At 40.7% G+C, this 17910-nt stretch overlaps 1 protein-coding gene across 4 annotated transcripts in view; it reads left to right on the top strand.

Annotated features, from left to right (window-relative positions):
- UBE2E1 (ubiquitin conjugating enzyme E2 E1) overlaps positions 1–17910 on the top strand; it is a 74847-nt gene that overhangs the window by 19686 nt on the left and 37251 nt on the right. For all 4 annotated transcript variants that reach the window (XM_038740777.1, XM_038740789.1, XM_038740782.1 and 1 more), the window contains one exon: positions 2908–2958. In XM_038740777.1, the coding sequence (XP_038596705.1) occupies positions 2908–2958 (51 nt within the window). The remainder of the gene's footprint in view (positions 1–2907; positions 2959–17910) is intronic.

Genomic DNA, 17910 nt, shown 5'->3' with positions numbered 1-17910 from the left:
ATTAAAAAAAACCTGCCCGGTGAGGGAGAGGGGACTAGGTCCAATTCATTCATTCATTCATTCATAATAGAGTAATAAGAGAAGCACTGTGGGTCAGTGGAAAGAGCCCGGGCTTTGGAGGCAGAGGCCCTGGGTTCGAATCCCGCCTCCACCACACCGCTTCATTCAATCGTATTCATTGAGCACTTACTGCGTGCAGAGCACTGTACTAAGCCCCTGACGCCTTCTGTGTGACCTTGGGCAAGTCACTTTGCTTCTCTGAGCCACGGTTACCTCACCTGTAAAATGGGGGTGAACACTGGGAGCCCCACATGGGACAACCTGATCACCTTGTGCGCCCCCCCCCACCAGCGCTTAGAACAGTGCTTGGCACATAGTAAGCACTTAACAAATGCTATTTAAAAAAACCTGCCCGGTGAGGGAGAGGGGACTAGGCCCAATTCATTCATTCATAATAGAGTAATAAGAGAAGCAGCATGGCTCAGTGGAAAGAGCCAGAGCTCTGGAGTCAGAGGCCCTGGGTTCGAATGCCGCCTCCACCACACCCCTTCATTCAATCGTATTCATTGAGCGCTTACTGCGTGCAGAGCACTGTACTAAGCCCTTGATGCCTTCCGTGTGACCTTGGGCAAGTCACTTCACTTCTCCGAGCCTCAGTTACCTCACCTGTAAAATGGGGGTGAACACTGTAGCCCCACGTGGGACAATCTGATCACCTTGTGTGCCCCCCCCCCCCAGCGCTTAGAACAGTGCTTGGCACATAGTAAGCACTTAACAAATGCTATTAAAAAAAAACCTTCCCTGTGAGGGAGAGGGGACTAGGCCCAATTCATTCATTCATAATAGAGTAATAAGAGAAGCAGTGTGGCTCAGTGGAATGAGCCTGGGCTTTGGAGGCAGAGGCCCTGGGTTTGAATCCTGCCTCCGCCGCACCCCTTCATTCAATCGTATTCATTGAGAGCTTACTGCGTGCAGAGCACTGTACTAAGCGCCTGATGCCTGCCCTGTGACCTTGGGCAAGTCACTTCACTACTCTGAGCCTCAGTTACCTCATCTGTAAAATGGGGATGAACACTGGGAGCCCCACATGGGACAACCTGATCACCTTGTGTCCGCCCCAGCGCTTAGAACAGTGGTTTGCACATAGCAAGAGCTCAACAAATGCCATAAAAAATACCTGGCCATAATAGAGTAATAAAAAGAAGCAGTGTGGCTCAGTGGAAAGAGCACGGGCTTTGGAGTCAGAGGTCGTGGGTTCAAACCTCGGCTCCGCCATTTGCTAGCTGTGTGACTTTGGGCAAGTCACTTAATTTCTCTGGGCCTGTTACCTCATCTGTAAAATGGGGGTTAAGACTGTGAACCCCCCCAAGGGACAACCTGCTCACCTGGTAACCTCCCCAGCGTTTAGAACAGTGCTTTGCACTTAGTAAGTGCTTAACAAATGCCATTAAAAAAAAACCTGTCCGGTGAGGGAGAGGGGACTAAGTCCAATTCTTTCATTCATAATAGAGTAATAAGAGAAGCAGTGTGGCTCAGTGGAAAGAGCACGGGCTTTGGAGTCAGAGGTTGTGGGTTCAAACTCCGGCTCTGCCAATTGTCAGCTGTGTGACTTTGGGCAAGTCACTTAACTTCTCTGTGCCTCAGTTCCCTCATCTGTAAAATGAGGATTGACTGTGAGCCTCCCGAGGGACAACCTGCTCACCTTGTAACCTCCCCAGTGCTTTGCACATAGTAAGCGCTAAACAGATGCCATTATTATTATTCGTATTATTCATTCAATCGTGTTTATTGAATGCTTACTGTGTGCAGAGCACTGGACTAAGCACTTGGGAAGTACAGGTTGGCAACATATAGCAATGGTCTCCACCCCACAGCTGGCTCACAGGCTGGAAGGGGGACGCAGACAACAAAACAAAACGTGTAGACGGGTCAAAATCGTCAGAACAAATAGAATTAAAACTATGCACATCACTAACAAAATAAATAGAATAGTAAATATGTACAAGTAAAATAGAGTAATAAATCTGTACAAATATCTATACAAGTGCTGTGGGGATCAGCCCTACCTCCTTCCCCTCCCCACAGCACTTATATATATTTGTACAATTTATTACTGTATTTCCTTGTACATATTTACTATTTATTCATTTTATTGAGAGCCCATGGTTGGGTAGGGACCGTCTGTAGATGTTGCCGATTTGTACTTCCCAAGCTCTGGGTACAGTGCTTTGAACACAGTAAGCGCTCAATAAATACAATTGAATGAATGAATGATGGGTTTGGCTTTTTTTTTTCCGTCTGCCTCAGTGTTTAGAACATAGGTGCTGATGCTCTTTTTTTTTTTTAAAGGCGGATCTTTGCCGTCTTCTTTGGGGGAGGGCGTTTTTTGGCAGGTGAGGAGAGGGTGTCCAGGGTGGAGCTGGCCTGCTTCTCTCCAGACGGGTTGACGTGGGGAAGAAATGGGGGGAAAAAGTGGGGATCCCGGCATGCGTGGGCTGTAGGCTGATGGGAATGAAGAATGGGAATGAATTAATAAAAATGGTGTCAGGCGCTTACTATGTGACGAGCGAATCTGGGTGGAAGGTCTTCATTTAAATGCAAGTGAGGAAAAGCTTTGAATTTCTCGCTCTGCTTTTTCCTAAGTGAAAAGCCTTACATTTGGTGGTAGCTCCAGTGCTGAATTCGAATACAGGTGTAGCTGGCAGGTGATGACCTAAGGACCCTAATCCCCACCTGACTCAGTACCTCTTTTCCCTCCCTTCACTGCCCAGATGCTTTTGATGTATTTAGTTGGGTTTTCCACCATGTCATTCTTTTGCAATGAGGTGGCCCATCAGGGTTTGTGTATTTAAAATGGGTGTTTCGCAGCGACTGACATTCGTATTTCTCTCATTTCTGTCGCCCTAGGATTCAAAAGGAACTGGCTGACATCACCTTAGATCCACCACCCAACTGCAGGTTAGTATCATACACTTAACCCAAAGAGGACAAGTAATTTGATTTTTAAATATTTTGGTTAGTGTGTGTTATGACGATGCATGTAGCACGTGCATTTGTCTGCTAAAGTAAAATATTTCTGAGTCCTTGTCAAAGCGAAATAGAATATTGAAAGGGGAAGATGTTTTTAGCAAGAAGTTTGCCTTTGTGTTTGAATTTAGGGGTACGTGGATCCTGAAGTTGTTTTTGCAACTTGCTAACATAGAGGGTGGATTCAAGGTGGATTTTTAACATAGTCATAGGGCCCCAATTTTGGGCTGGGTTTTTTGTTGTTGTTTTTGGCTCATTGACTCTGGAAAGTATTTGTTGCTTGGATATTTTATTTTGAGCTGTCTTTACAAACTTAACCTCCTTAGTATTTTTTTTTTGTTATGAGGTGTATGAAATGTGCTTGCTTTCAGTTGGGTATATGCAGAACTCAGAAAAATACTTATCTGCTTATCTGTGATGAGTATCAAAATAGAGTTGACAGAAGGAAAAAGTAGTGTGATCAGGCAAAGTAAAATAAAAAGGATAGCTAGAGATGGTACATACAGAGTCATGGAGCATCTAAAGGTAATGTTTTATTTTGTCGAACAAAGCCAACTTTTCTTAGGCCTTGAGTATGTTTGCCTTGAGCCTAATTCTCAAAAAAAAGGGTTTTGTTGATTACTTGATGTGATTGAAATTGAGCCTTTTTGCTACTCACGTGGTGGGAGGTCTGATACTGTTATGACATAATGAAAGTTCCAGTGAATTGGATAAGGATGTTTTAAGAATTTTTAGCAATTTTAATGTCACACAGAACATTCAGCCTCAAAATTCTCACAATTTAGAAAATAAACAGAAAACCCATCTATTCAATCTCAGTTGAAGTAGTTTGGTATTAGGATTTGTGGGATTCTGAAAGTATTTTGGAAACTCAGATCTCATCAATATAGGTAGTTGTAAAGAAAGAAGATGTTAAGTATTGGAAATATTAAAATTAGAGTGGCACTTTTGATTTGTGTTATGGAGAAACAGTTCTTGAACTATCGGTACTGTTAAAATGTTTTGTTTTGTGAAATTTTAAAATTACGACATTTGGAGCAAGGTGAACTGTTAGAGGTTTTTGCTGCTGTATCTGGAAAGTCATTTGAGTTTGGAATGCTCTTCATCTAAAGTGATTGCAGCTTGCTGGTTTTATTAGACTACTACCACAACACTAACACTTGAGTGATTTTCAAGTACTGGCAGTAATGGGTGTAAAAAACTTTTATTTGACTATGGTAGGGTGGAGAATTACTTTCTCCACTGATCTTTCATTTATTTCTATTTTATTTAAATAGAGTAGACAATTGACATATGAATTTTGTAGCAAGCAGATTGCATTGATTACTTAAAAGCTAAAAAAAGTTTTACACAGTAAAACTATACTGGCACACATATTGGTATCGTTTCTTCATGCCCCCTTTACCTTCAGATCATAAATGTGGCAGCCTTATTTTTTACAAAAATGAATAGCTATGCCATAGCATAGTTAAAAACTTTAAAAAGTAATTTTAGCATTTTCAACTTATTAAAACATTATTCATGTATTATAATTTAGTGAAGTGAAATATTTTATAGGCAATTATAAATTATTTAACATACACAAGTTTGATCTTTTGAGCGGTCTCTGCTTGCATTCATGATTAGATTTCTAGCTGTCATTCTTTGAAGTTCAGTTAGGAAAAGTCAGCTTGTTATTCCTTTCTGACTATTTATATTTTATTTTAAACATGATTCTTGTTTACTAAAACTGCTGAATATGTTCACAGACTTTTTTTGCAAAACATTTTTGCCTTGAGGAGAGGTCTCACATTGTTTTGCTGCAAGCTCATATTTTATTAATTGAAAAGCAGACTTTTTATGTATTTTTTGCATGTTTCTTCTTTAAGATACCAGTGATCTAGTATGACAGTGTTTTCTAGTTAAAGGATGGCATGCCAGGTCCTACTTGGGCCAAGATTATGTCTTCTAGTTTTAAGTGTATTGCCCAAGGGTTTTACTACAGCACTGTGCAGTAGGCATTCAAAAAATGCTTTTAATTCATGAGTTGAGGTCTAAACCTAGAAGAACTATTGGTGCTTGGGGTGTGGGTCAGATGTGCTCAGCGTCCTCTTTTTCAGGTCATTCCTTCTTTTAGCAGGAAAGGCTCAGCCTATGTCTGACTGACGTGTATTTAAATACATGTTCATTCAATACACCAATCAATCAATGGTAATTATTGAGTGCTTATTAGGTCTTATATTGCAAAAACGTTAGAAGATTCTTTGCCTCTTTTGGGTGGCTTATGGAATTTGAGACCCTGACTTGGAAAACCTTTTTGAGTTACGAAATCCTTATTGCAGGGTTTAGGAAATGATTTCAGGATCTGCCCTTTTTCTCCATCTGAATGGCCAGCGACTTGACTATCTCTCAGCTTCCTCCCCAATCTGCTTATCTCCTGCCTCACCCACCTCAGGTCCACACTTGGCTTTGCTTCCCAAGTAATTTACCAAAAACATTCTGCACAAGTCTTCTCTATTCCTCAAAAACCTTCGATACTTACCTATTCTTTTCCACGTCTGGCAAATGCTTCTGACTACTGACATCAAGGCATTCTGTCTGCTTTCTCCCTCTTATCCGCTTTCTTCCTCCACCATACCCCAGCTCACACTCTTTGCACCTCTCAAGCCAACCTGCTCACCGTGCCTTGTTCTCACCTCTCCCACCACCAACCTCTTGCTCTTGCCTAACTCCCTCCCCGTTCATCTCCCGGAGGCCTTTATTCCCAAATTAATTTATAATCCCCCCTCCCAATCTATAGCCACCCCCACACCACCCATAACTACACTACCTAAGCGCATAAGTACTCAGTCTCCCATAGTTGTTCTATATATACCTTACATCCTGTTTGTAACTTATTATGATGTCTATCTCATCATCAATCGTATTTATTGAGCGCTTACTATGTGCAGAGCACTGTACTAAGCGCTTGGGAAGTACAAATTGGCAACATATAGAGACAGTCCCTACCCAACAGGGGGCTCACAGTCTAAACTGTATGTACTCCTTTAAGGTAGGGTTCATGTCTGCAGATTCTCTTGTACTCGCTCAAGTGCTCTGCACACAGGCACTCGGGAAATTCTATTGATTGCTGAATGTTAATATAGTCATCTCTTGATTATCTGGACTAATAGACATAATGAAGTGAATAATAAAAAACAGTAGAAACAGCACACACATAAATTGCACAAACACACACTCACCAAGTCTGGCCCTTATTCCTTTTTTTATTTGGCAATGGGAAGCAGCTTCATGTAGTTAGCCAGGTAGAAAACAAAGGAGTGTGGTCTTTAGACAGAGAAGGTGGCCCAGGGATTCAGTTTGAGGTACTGCAACTGGTTGGGAAGGGTAAAGGAAGCAGTGGGAAATATCCCTAGGACCTAGCTGTGGGTGAGTGGAGAATCATTTCTGAGCTTGACTGGTGAGTGATAGGGGAAACTGCCCTGGGACCTATCTGGTTGTTCAATGGCAGCAGGCAGTTTGAGTAAAAGCAGGAAGGCAGGGACATCAGTTTTCATGGGAGATTAGTGGAAATTGACTGCTTGCATACATTCGAGATGCTATAATCCCGACTCTGCCACATGTCTGCTGTGTGACCTTGGGCAAGTCACTTAACTTCTCTGAGCCTCAGTTCCCTCATCTGTAAAATGGGGATTAAAATTGTGAGCCCCATGTGGGACAACTTGATCACCTTGTATCCCCCCCAGCGCTTAGAACAGTGCTTTGCACATAGTAAGTGCTTAACAAATGCCATTATTATTATTATTATTATTATTATTATTATTATTAGTCAGGGAAAGACACTGGCATCAAAAGTTTAGTCCTTGTTAATAGGGCTAGTCAATTTTTGATTTACCTTTTGATTCTTCCCTCTAGACTGGAAGCTCGTTGTGGGCAGGGAAGGTGACCGCCAACTCTGTTGCATTGTGCTCTCTCAAGTGCTTAGTACAGTGCTCTGCACGAAAAATTGTATAATCAAATGGTTCGGATATTTTCTGTGTTTTAATATGGCTGTGTTTCCAATTTGATGTTGAAATGCATACTTTTTAATTCTTTGTCTTATATGCTGTATGCAAAAAGTGCCTATCTTCCCAATTAGAGTACTTTTTGGTGAAATTGTGTCTAGTGTTCTGTAAGAACATATGGTATGGCAAAATAAATACTTCCTTTTTAAAATATCTGCTAAACCTTAGTGATTCGACAGCTGTCTGTCCGATTGAACATCCTATTATAAAATAGGCTAATTATGTAGTTGAACTGCAAGCTCATACATTAATCCTGCAGATCCAGTTCTATCTGCTGTTTATAGAAAAGGGCAAAAGCCACATAGGTCAAGCTACTTGTAACTTGGAAGTTGTGATTAAAAGAATATACATTTCTGAAAAATTAATGGATTATTTTGCTCAAAGTCTTTAAAATTCAGGGGCTTTGTTTTTAATAGTAGTTAAGTGCTTACTGTGTGCCTGGGGCCGTATTAAACACTGGGGTAGATACAAGCTAATCAGGTTGGACACAGTCCATGTTCCACACGACTGCTTTCATCTTAATCCCCATTTTACAGATGAGGGAACTGAGGCACAGAGAAGTTAAGGGACTTGCCTAAGGGCACACAACATCCAAGTGACAGAGCTGGGTTTCGAACCCAGGTCCTTTTGACACCCAGGCCTGTGCTCAAGCAACTAGGCCGAACTGCTTCCTAATTGCAAGCCTCTCGTGGGCCAAGGCTCAGGTCTTAACCCCAGTGCTTACAATAAACAGAACATATTATAATAATAATACTGAATGGTCTAATTAATAGCTATACTTGCACACTTTGCCAAAATATTCTCTCATGAAGAAAATTTCAAATTTATGGAAAAATCAAATGTAGCAGTTAAATAAAAGTTCATCTTGCTTGACAGTGCCAAATGTCAAGGTCTTTAAAATTCAGGACTTTAAAAAAAAATAGTACTTAAGTGCTAACTGTGTGCCCAGGGCTGTATTAAACACTGAGGTAGAGACAAGCTAATCAGGTTGGCTGTGGTCCATGTCCCACATGACTGCTTCCAGTCTTAATCCCCATTTTACAGATGAGGGAACCGAGGCACAGAGAAGTTAAGTTTATAAGCCTTACTGAAGAGGTTTGGTTTTTTTTAACATGTCTTTTGTGATGCAGTGATTCTGACATTTGTGGTTTGAATACACAGCATTTTATTTAATTGATAGTATTATCCGGTAAACTTTGGTCAAGGTCAAGCCCGAATAGTCGATATTGCTGCATTTTTCAGATTTTTTTGCACCGTCCTAATTTTTCAGTGTCAGACTCACTTTCCCTTCCAACTTTTAAAATGGCAGCAGGACACCATGGGGAGTGAGCCCAAACCTTACCCTTCTCCTCCCTGAGGCAGTCATATAGTGGAGGGGAGGAAGAGGAAGAGAGACGCATGCATTCCCAAGGAACCCAAATTTGCAAGTCTGTGGTCTGGGTGCCTAATATGCAGATCACTGAATTGAATATATTCCTGAATTCCTCTTCCGAGGTAACACCAGCAGTTGAGAGTAAGCACTTAGGCATTATCTTATCCCCACTTAAGAAGAAGGTACAAGTCTCTTAAAAGCAAGTGACTTTGGGTGTAGTCAGGTGTCATTACATCAAGCATCATCTGTAGTAATTTTGGTAGTGAAGTGCTGTACTAACCACTGGGGTAAGTAGGAGATAATCAGGTCCCACAAAGGGCTTACAGTCTAGGCGGCAGAACAGGTATTGAATCCTTAGTTTGCAGAAGAGGGAACTGAGGCACAGAAAAGTTGTTACCCAAGATCATACAGCAAACAAGTGTAGAGCTGGTAAGAACCCTCTGTCCTCTGTCTTCCAGTCCTGTACTCTTCCCAGGTGGCCACACTGCTACTATTCATTCGTTCAGTTGTATTTATTAAGCACCTATTATAGAGCACTGAACTGAGTACTTGTGAAAGTACAATACAGCAATGAAGAGCAGCAATCCCTGCTCATAGTGACCTTACAGTCTAGATTGGGGGCGATGGACATCAATACAAATAAACAAACATCAATATAAATAAATTGGACTCAATGCCAATTTAATTCTTCACTAGGGCTTTATCTTTGGGTACAAAACAACTAAAATTGTGGATTTGATGGGCACCATTTGAGTCACTGCCTAGGAAACCTGATGGTTTTGGAATTTGGAAGCAGTATGTTGCCAAGACTAATTTTTGAAAGGTTAGGGTTGGGTTTAAGAACGGGATTGATATAAGGCAGTGCTGGATTTTTATGTTTAAAAGTTGGCGAGTTTCATAGCCCATAGCTGCCATCCATTGAATGCTTAACTTGACAAATTTGATGCTAAGTGATACTACCACACTAGGTGATGAGTGAATTGGGATATCAGTAAATTGCTGTTGCCATCTGTAAAGAATGTCCCTCCTTGTCAGTGCTCAACATAGATCTTTCTCTGCCATTCAGGGATTCTAGAGTGCAGTGGACTGGGTATGCCCATAAATATTCTTTCTCATAGTATAGCATAAGCATATTGGTTACTTTAGATTTCAAAGGCTTTGTAATTCCTGAATTGCCAACCTATGCAGTATAGAGAGAGTTGTGATGTGAACATATGTATGGGAAATTTGTTTCATTGGAGTCCTGTTAGGTTGATGGCACCATTAGTAGAAGATGGTTTTCTGAGTAGCTTTGATACCAGTTTAGTGCAGCAAGGCATTATTCTTTTAACTCAGATATTTGAAGCTCTATCATATATTCTGAGCTTGTTTGAATGTCATGAAATAGACTTGTAAATTTCATCTGGGGCATAAGCATTTCTGGATTCAAATTCATAAGTCAACCTGGTGAGGAGATATGCATTGTCTTGGGATCTTGTAGACATAAATGTTTGTCCTACTTCCCAACTTCATAGACACATCAGTTGAGCCAAGTGTTTTATTCCAACCTGTATATAAAAATTTTGAAGCAAGGCTCCTGGTCAAATTCTGGGGAGAAATAAATAATTAGCAAACACCCCAAATTACCTAAGGATGTGGAGATGAGGTAGTGGTGTCTTATGTCCATTTCACAAAAGCAACTAATGGAATGAGCACCTTGGCCAGTATTCTGTGAGACGAAATAAAAAGAAAACTAAACTCCATCTTTGGAGGTGAGTTCCCCCAACTTGTAATTGAGGGACATTGCAGCCAGTTTAGGTTAATCTCTACTCTGGCTGTGCAATTCCTGTCCCAGGGATAAAATTTTACATTTTACAAGATTACTAGTGCACCTTTCACCAGGAGCAGTAAATTACATTTGTGTGAGAGAAATAAAATACTCTTTCAGGTTCCAGTCTTTTTATAAGCACCTAGAGCCATGTGGTGAACATGTTGTAAATATAAAAGAGGTTCAGAGAAAGCCTACAGTAATTCTCTCAAATCAAATATGTGTTTAAGCAGAGTTAAATTATATTAATAATATTGTGTGTTTTTGCCAAGAGTGAAGTTGATAGTATTACATATTCATCTTAGTAAAATATGTTGAAACTGCTTAATTGGGTTTTGGCTAAAGCCCTTGTTCCTGAAAGATCCTTTGAATTAGAAGGGAAAGCACATTTTTTCTGTCAGTCTAAAAATCAATTCAGTTTTTTTTAATGGTATTTAAGCGCTTACTATGTTCTAGGCAGTGTACTAAGAACAAGATAAATACAAGATAATCAAATTGGACACAATCCATTTCCCATGTGGGGCTCACAGTCTTAATCCCCATTTTACAGGTGAGGTAATTGAGGCACAGAAAAGTTAAACAACGTGCCCAAGGGTTTAGAACCCAGGTCATCTGAGTCCCAGGCATGTGCCATGTCGCTTCTCTGAGCACTCTGTTTGAGTGCTTACTGTGTGCAGGGCATTGTACTAAGTGCTTGGGAGAGTACAAATATAACAGAGTTGGTAGACGTGTTCTCTGCTCCCAGGAGCTTTACAGTCTTGACTGAGAAATGCACAAATCCAGAGACTTTTGCTACTTCAGGAATTATTGTCTTAAATCTTTCTAGGATTTTTCACACATACCAGTGAGAGATAAACAAATTGACATGGATATAATTTAGGCTAGCCTGTGACATGTTTTTTTATCCCAAAGGATTTTTATTGCCTGGTACATTACCCTGAAACAAATGACCTGCTTAGGTCAACATCGAGGTTAGAATCAGAGATCTAGATTCCTAATAAAGATATCAGATGACCTGGCCACCTACTGGAGTATTTATGTCTTTAATACAGTGATTTCTCCCGCTATCATCTGATTTTGTTTTCCAGTTATAGTTAAGTGAATTTGTGGGAGAAACAATGAGGACACATTGAATACCGTACCCTCTTCCCCTCCCCACAGCACTTGTGTATATTTGTACATATTTATCACTCTATTTTATTAATGATGTGTGTATAGCTGTAATTCTATTTATTCTGATGATCTTGACACCTGTCTACTTGTTATCTGCTGTCTGTCTCCCCCTTCTAGACTGTGAGCCCATTGTTGGGTAGGGACCGCCTGTATATGTTGCCGATTTGTACTTCCCAAGCGCTTAGTACAGTGCTCCTCACACAGTAAGCGTTCAATAAGTACGATTGAATGAATGAATGAATTAATTAATACAAATGAAAAGTATTCAGAAGTGCACAGAGGATAGAAGTAAAGTAATGGGAAATTATTTAACCAAGTCTCTGTGCTTAAAATTTGATTTAAAATTGTTAGTGGAACCAACATTATTTACCTTAGAAATTTTTAAGCTGAAAACTACCTAGAGCTTCTATCTATATATCTCTCTACAGTGTGTTGTGACCTATGTTTTATGTGTAAGCCCAGCATCTGAGTTCACAGCATGGCCTGCTGCATTACCTGGAGCAAGGCGCATATCTTCTCTGCCTCAGTTACTTCATTTGTAAATAGGGATTAAATCTTCCTTCCAGTTTAGATCAAGAACCCCATGTGGGACAGGGACTATGTCTGACCTGATTATCTTATATCTGCCCCAACACTTAGTACAGTGCCTGGCACAAAACATTTAATAAGTACCTTAAAAAAAAAGGGCTCCACCCAAGAGAAGTGACCTTTGAAACTAGCCGACTTGACAGAAGGAAAAAGTAAGAGGGAAGCCATTTAATACAGTTTCCTCATAAAATGATGTATAGTTGACCCTAAAAGGAAGAAATGTCAAGGTATCATATTTAAGTGAGGATTGTATCTTTTAAAAGTAGGTGGATTTAGTACATTAGGGCCAATACTGTGACCAGCTGACCATTAATAGTCAAGGGCCAATCCTTAGAGTAGCAGCATGTCTTGGTAATTCATACCTACTCCTTTCTTCCACCCTCTCCACTCCGTGGAAATTGCCCTCACTAAGGTAACCAATGACCTCTACTCTCTCCTACACAGTAAGGGCTCAATAAATACCATCAATTAATTCGAATAATTGTGATATTTGTTCAGCAGTTTCTGTGTGCCACTGTACTAAGTCTTAGGGAAGGTACAAGATAATCAAATTGGACATTGCTTATGCCCCACGTGGGGATCACAGTCTAAGCAGGAAGAAGAACAGGTATTGAATCCCCATGTAACAGATGAAGAAACTGAGGCCCAGAGGCATTAAATGACTTGCCCAAGGTGTTACATCAGGCAAGTGGCAGAGCTGGGAGTAGAAACCAGGTTCTCTGATTCCCAGGCCCATGTTTTTTCTGCTAGGCTACCCTATTTCCACAGTCCTGAAATATTTCAATCAAAATCAATGGTATTTGAGCACTTTTTGTGTGCAGAAAACTGTACTAAGCACTTGGGAAAGTATAACACAATGTAGTTGGTATACATGTTCTGGGCCCACAAGGAGCCTACAGTGTAGGCAGTCGTTATAGGCCTGGAATATGCCTATGAGCTATACTGTGTTCTCCCAAGCACTTAGTAGAGAGCTCTGCACACATTAAACGCTCAATAAATAGGACTGATCGAGAGAAGCGGAGGCAGACAAAGTAAATTACCAGGATGAACATAAGTGCCGTGGGGCTGAGATATCAAGTGTTTAAAAGGTACAGATCCAAGTGCTTAGGCAAAACAAAAAGGAGAGGGAGTAGGGAAAATGAGGGCTTAGTCGGGGAAGATGGAGGTGTGATTTTAATAGTGTCTTGAAGGTGGAGGTAGTGGTTATCGGTTGTATATGAAATGGGGAGGTAGTTCCAGGTCAGAGGGAGGACGTGGGAGAGAAAGGACCAAGAGTGAATGTGGGGGAAATTCCATTGGTAGACTCTTCTCCCCGTTTAAAGTCCTGTCCCTCTTAAGTAGTGTAGGAGGAAGTGAAGTGGTGGGGCTGTACTTCCTTTTTTTTTCCTCTCCACCCTCTAGTCTCTAATAGTACAGGCATTCCTCCTATAACAGAGTAGCTGCATTTTTGAAATGTGTTTTGTGACAGCCATTGTTTCAATGATAAATAAGAAGTTAGGATGGAGATGGTTTCTAAACAATTGAAATAGAAGACAGGTACTTCGCAGTGGGTGAAATTCAAGAAGGTTATGGAAAACAACTTGTTTCAAGCAGTCTGCATTCTCTGTCATTTAACTGAACTTCATTAGCATGACTCTAGGAGCCAATTTGCACCAGCTTTAGGTTCACTTTCCAGTAAGCAGTGGTAACAGCGGTGCATTTGGTTCCCTGTGAAATGCTAATGATTGATTACATTATTGCCGATCAGTCTGATGAGTCTGTTTGAAACAAATTTTTGAATCCAGTACTCCTTCCGAGTCAGAGTTGTAACTAATTTCCGACTCTGTTACAGCACTTGTTTCCCTATTTTTTGATCATCTTGTGTCCAAATTATGCTCCAGAATGATGCATTCAGGCAAGACTGCCTATAGCGGTTTAATTCTGGGGGTGTATGCTAGCCATACGCATTGAAATTCAGTGAGAAAGTTCGAATGGAGATAGGGGTCCAAGAGAGGAGCCTGGCAGATGGTGATGTGAGCCTGTACCCTTGTGACTTGCAGCTCTGGCCTGCCGGGTGACCGTGGATAAATCATTCAACCTCTTTGTGTCTCAGTCATTTGTATTTATTGAGTGCTTACTGTGCGCAGAGTACCGTACTGTTTGGGAGACTAGAATACAACAATAAACAGACATATTCCCTGCCCACAGTGAGTTTGGTTTCCTCATCTGTAAAATGGGGAGAAGATCCCTACTCCCTCCCTCTTTGATTGTGAGCCCCATGAGGGAAAGGGACTTTGTCTGATTTGATTGTACTGTGTTCAGCCCAGTGCTTAGCATAATGCTCTGCTTATAGTAAGTGCTTTAGTAAGTGTTTTTGGAGTCTTCCAAAAACCAAAACAACTTCTCTTCCTGTTTGTTTATACAGAAGTAGAGGATACAGAATAGGAGAGCAGTAGCTCCATCTTTCACAAGGGCAGTGCCCAGCTGGGACACCACACAGGAATGTGATAGGGAAGCAACTTGCAAAGCCCTGCAGGGTTTATGTTGCAGGGTCTTGCTTAGTCTATCTCGATCTCAGGGCATTGGACTAATGGATGTGTGGGTATTTACCCCACTGGTAAATGGGCCCCTTGCTTCATCCTGGGACCCTTTTTCCCATCCTGCTGCTGCAACATATTTCTCAGTGGGAAGGTTGTGGTGGCTCTTGTAGCTGTGGCAGTTATTGTGGCTGAGTTCTGGACCCTGAGCCACGAGGAGCCTAAATTCCTAGCTGTGACACCCTACTGCTTAGTTGTTTTTAGTTTGTGTATTTGTCCTTATCTTTTGTTTTAGTATTTTCATTCTTCTCGCATCTCCTTATGGGTCCATTGCTAAGTCACTTTTTCTTCTTTTTATTCTTGGATTTTCAACTCCTCGAGGGTCAGACTGGCATTGTCAGGTTCCAATTCAATTAGTAGTATTTGAATGCTTACTGTGTGCAGAGCATTGTACTAAGTGTTTGGGAGAGTACAATATACAGAGTTGGTAGACACGTTCCCACCCATATATTCTTTCCCGACCCTAAGCACAGTATTTTACACATAGTAGGCATTTTAAAAAATACTATTACTACTACTTTAAACAAGTGCAGTGGTAAAGCTATCTGTTCTCAGGAAGTTATTCAAAGTGTGGACACCTCAAGAAATTACATTCCATAAACTAGAACAACTGAATATTTTGAGCTTGCATTATAATAATGATTATTAGAGAAGCAGCATGGCTCGATGGAAAGAGCCCGGGCTTAGGAGTCAGAGGTCACGGGTTCAAATCCCAGCTCCGCCATCTGTCAGCTGTGTGACTTTGGGCAAGTCACTTCACTTCTCTGGGCCTCAGTTACCTCATATGTAAAATGGGGATTAAGACTGTGAGCCCATCGTGGGACAACCTGATCACCTTGTAACCTCCCAGTGCTTAGAACAGTGCTTTGCACATAGTAAGTGCTTAATAAATGCCATTATTATTATTATTATTATGGTACTAAGTACTTTTACTATATGCCAAGCCTGTGCTAAATGCTGGGGTAGATAAAAAATAATCCGATTGGACATAGTTCCTGTCCCTCATGGTGCTCATAATCTGAGAGGGAAGGAGAACAGGTATTTTGTCTACCTTTTACAGATGAGGAAGTGGAGGCACAAAGAAGTTAAATGGCTTACCAAAGTCACACAGCAGACAGGTGGAGAAGCTGAAATTGGAATTTGGGTCTCCTGAAGCCTAGTCATTTTCTCTTTCTATTAGGTCACTCTGCATACAGTTCCAAAACATGGAATAGTAGTAATTGGTATTTTTAAGTGTCCTCTGGGTGTAATGCACATGGGAAAATACAAAACAGAGAACTAACATCTTCCCTGCTGTCATGAAATTTACACTGAAGGAGATGAACATAAAAAAAGGATATACTAATAGAATAACCAAGCCAAGTAGTTGAATGTACTGTTGAATAAGCATACAGAATTGTGGAGGATGGGTATAAGAAGTCTTAGAGGCAAGTTCAAGAAAGTCTGACTCGGTGCAGTTTAGGTCATTCCAATGCCTAAATTACATATTTCATATTTTAATGTGTCTATCCTTCATTTGACTGTAAGCTCCTTGTGGACAGGGAACATGCCACTTAATAGTTATGGTATTTATTGAGCATTCCCAATGTGCTTGTCCTTTCCATTGTCCTTTCCAAATGCTTAGTATAGTGCGTTATAGCCCATAAGTGCTCAAGATATATTATTACTACTAATGTTCAGAATATTTATTTAAAATAGTACATGTTTCTAACAAGTTTGTGGACTTTTTTTCTTCCACAAGATGCTTCCTGTAGAACAGTTGACAGTTGAATGAATGATATAATGAACTAATCAGGGGATGTTTCACTACTTGACTATAATATGCATTACTGTGCCATCTTCTGATAGTAAATAAATTACAGATATCTTTTGAGAATGGATAAGTAACGGTTCCTATCAAAATGCTTTTTTACTTTTTTTAACAATGTTTTTATGTGAAATTGTATGGTATTCTGGAATTCGGCCACATAATTCTTTTGCTACAGAAGTCAGGAGGAAACACTAGGGTCAAATCGCTGAATTTTTAAAGAAAATTATTTTTCTCAACACATGGTCAGAGCAACATGCTGATGACAGCATGGTGTGGCTTTGTTTTTGTCAATTTTTCCTTCCTCCTTTGTGTAAAGCGTGCATTTCAGTGAGGGGGAAGAACTCTATGGGTTTTCTGCCTCTTCCCAAAATGCTTAAATGCTGTTATTTCCACCCTTGGTTTATCTGAAAATTCTTCAGGAAGTAGGCAGAACAATTTTCAAGTTCAAATTATGCCTCTTTGTAATGGTATTTAAATGGTTCCTGTGTGCTAGGCACTGTACTACGCATTGGGGTTTATACAAGATATTCAGGTTGGACGCAGTCTGTCCCGCACTTGGGGCTAACAGTCTTAATCCCCATTTTACAGATGAGGTAACTGAGGTAAAGAGTAGTGAAGTGACTTTCCCAAGGTCACCCAACATACGGTGGTGGAGCTGGGATTAGAATCCAGGTCCTCTGATTTCCAGGCCCATGCTCTTTCCACCGGGCTACTCTGCTTCTCAAGCTTTGTGAATGTTCCCAAACTCAAGTCACTCAATTCCCATTAGTGGGTAGGTAAAGAAAAGTTAGGAGTGAGAATGGTATTTTTTTTATGAGGCAGACCAGTTGTGGTGTGGTTTCTAGTGTATTTTTGTGGTTCCTTGTGTGTTCTTGCATATGGCTTGGAGTAATGGAACCAACGAAGTGTGGGCATTTTAAATGCATTTTACTGTGTTTTTTCTAAAAGTGCGTTGCTACCGAAATGTTTTTATGGATGTAACTGTGAGAATCTCTTGTGTCTAGTGGGTCCTTCCATTTCTTGACTTGCTGAGTCCCTCATTTCCTCGAGTTAAATTTTCTCCACCTGCAAAAATGGAGAGATCTATTTGTCTTCTCCCTACTACTTGGGTTGTCGTGGGCACTGATGACATTAACGAAAAATGAAAATTAAGTGTTTGAGCTACCCAAGTTGTGAACCCGTTCTACCAGGGTAGTGCTGTACTATGAAGCTTAGTACAGTGCTCTGCACACAGCATGTGGGCAGGGAATGTGTCTGTTTATTGTTATATTGGACCCTCCCAATTGCTTAGTACAGTGCTGTGCACACAGGAAGCGCTCAAATACAGTTGAATGAATGGCTAAATACCATTGATTGTGGAGTTGAATGAGGGAGATGAAAAGGTCAGTCAAAGGAGGATGAAATGAATTGAACTGAATATAGGTAATGCGTTGTGATTCAGTGTACTTGTAAAATGTGGATAAAAGCCTTTTCTTTTTTTTGTGTGGTATTTATTAAGCACTTACTATGTGTCA

The sequence above is a fragment of the Tachyglossus aculeatus genome, chromosome 2 (genome assembly GCF_015852505.1).
Source record: "Tachyglossus aculeatus isolate mTacAcu1 chromosome 2, mTacAcu1.pri, whole genome shotgun sequence".
In the NCBI taxonomy this organism is placed as follows: domain Eukaryota; kingdom Metazoa; phylum Chordata; class Mammalia; order Monotremata; family Tachyglossidae; genus Tachyglossus; species Tachyglossus aculeatus.
Note: the sequence above shows the minus strand (reverse complement) of the source record. Positions and strands in the feature narration are given on the sequence as shown.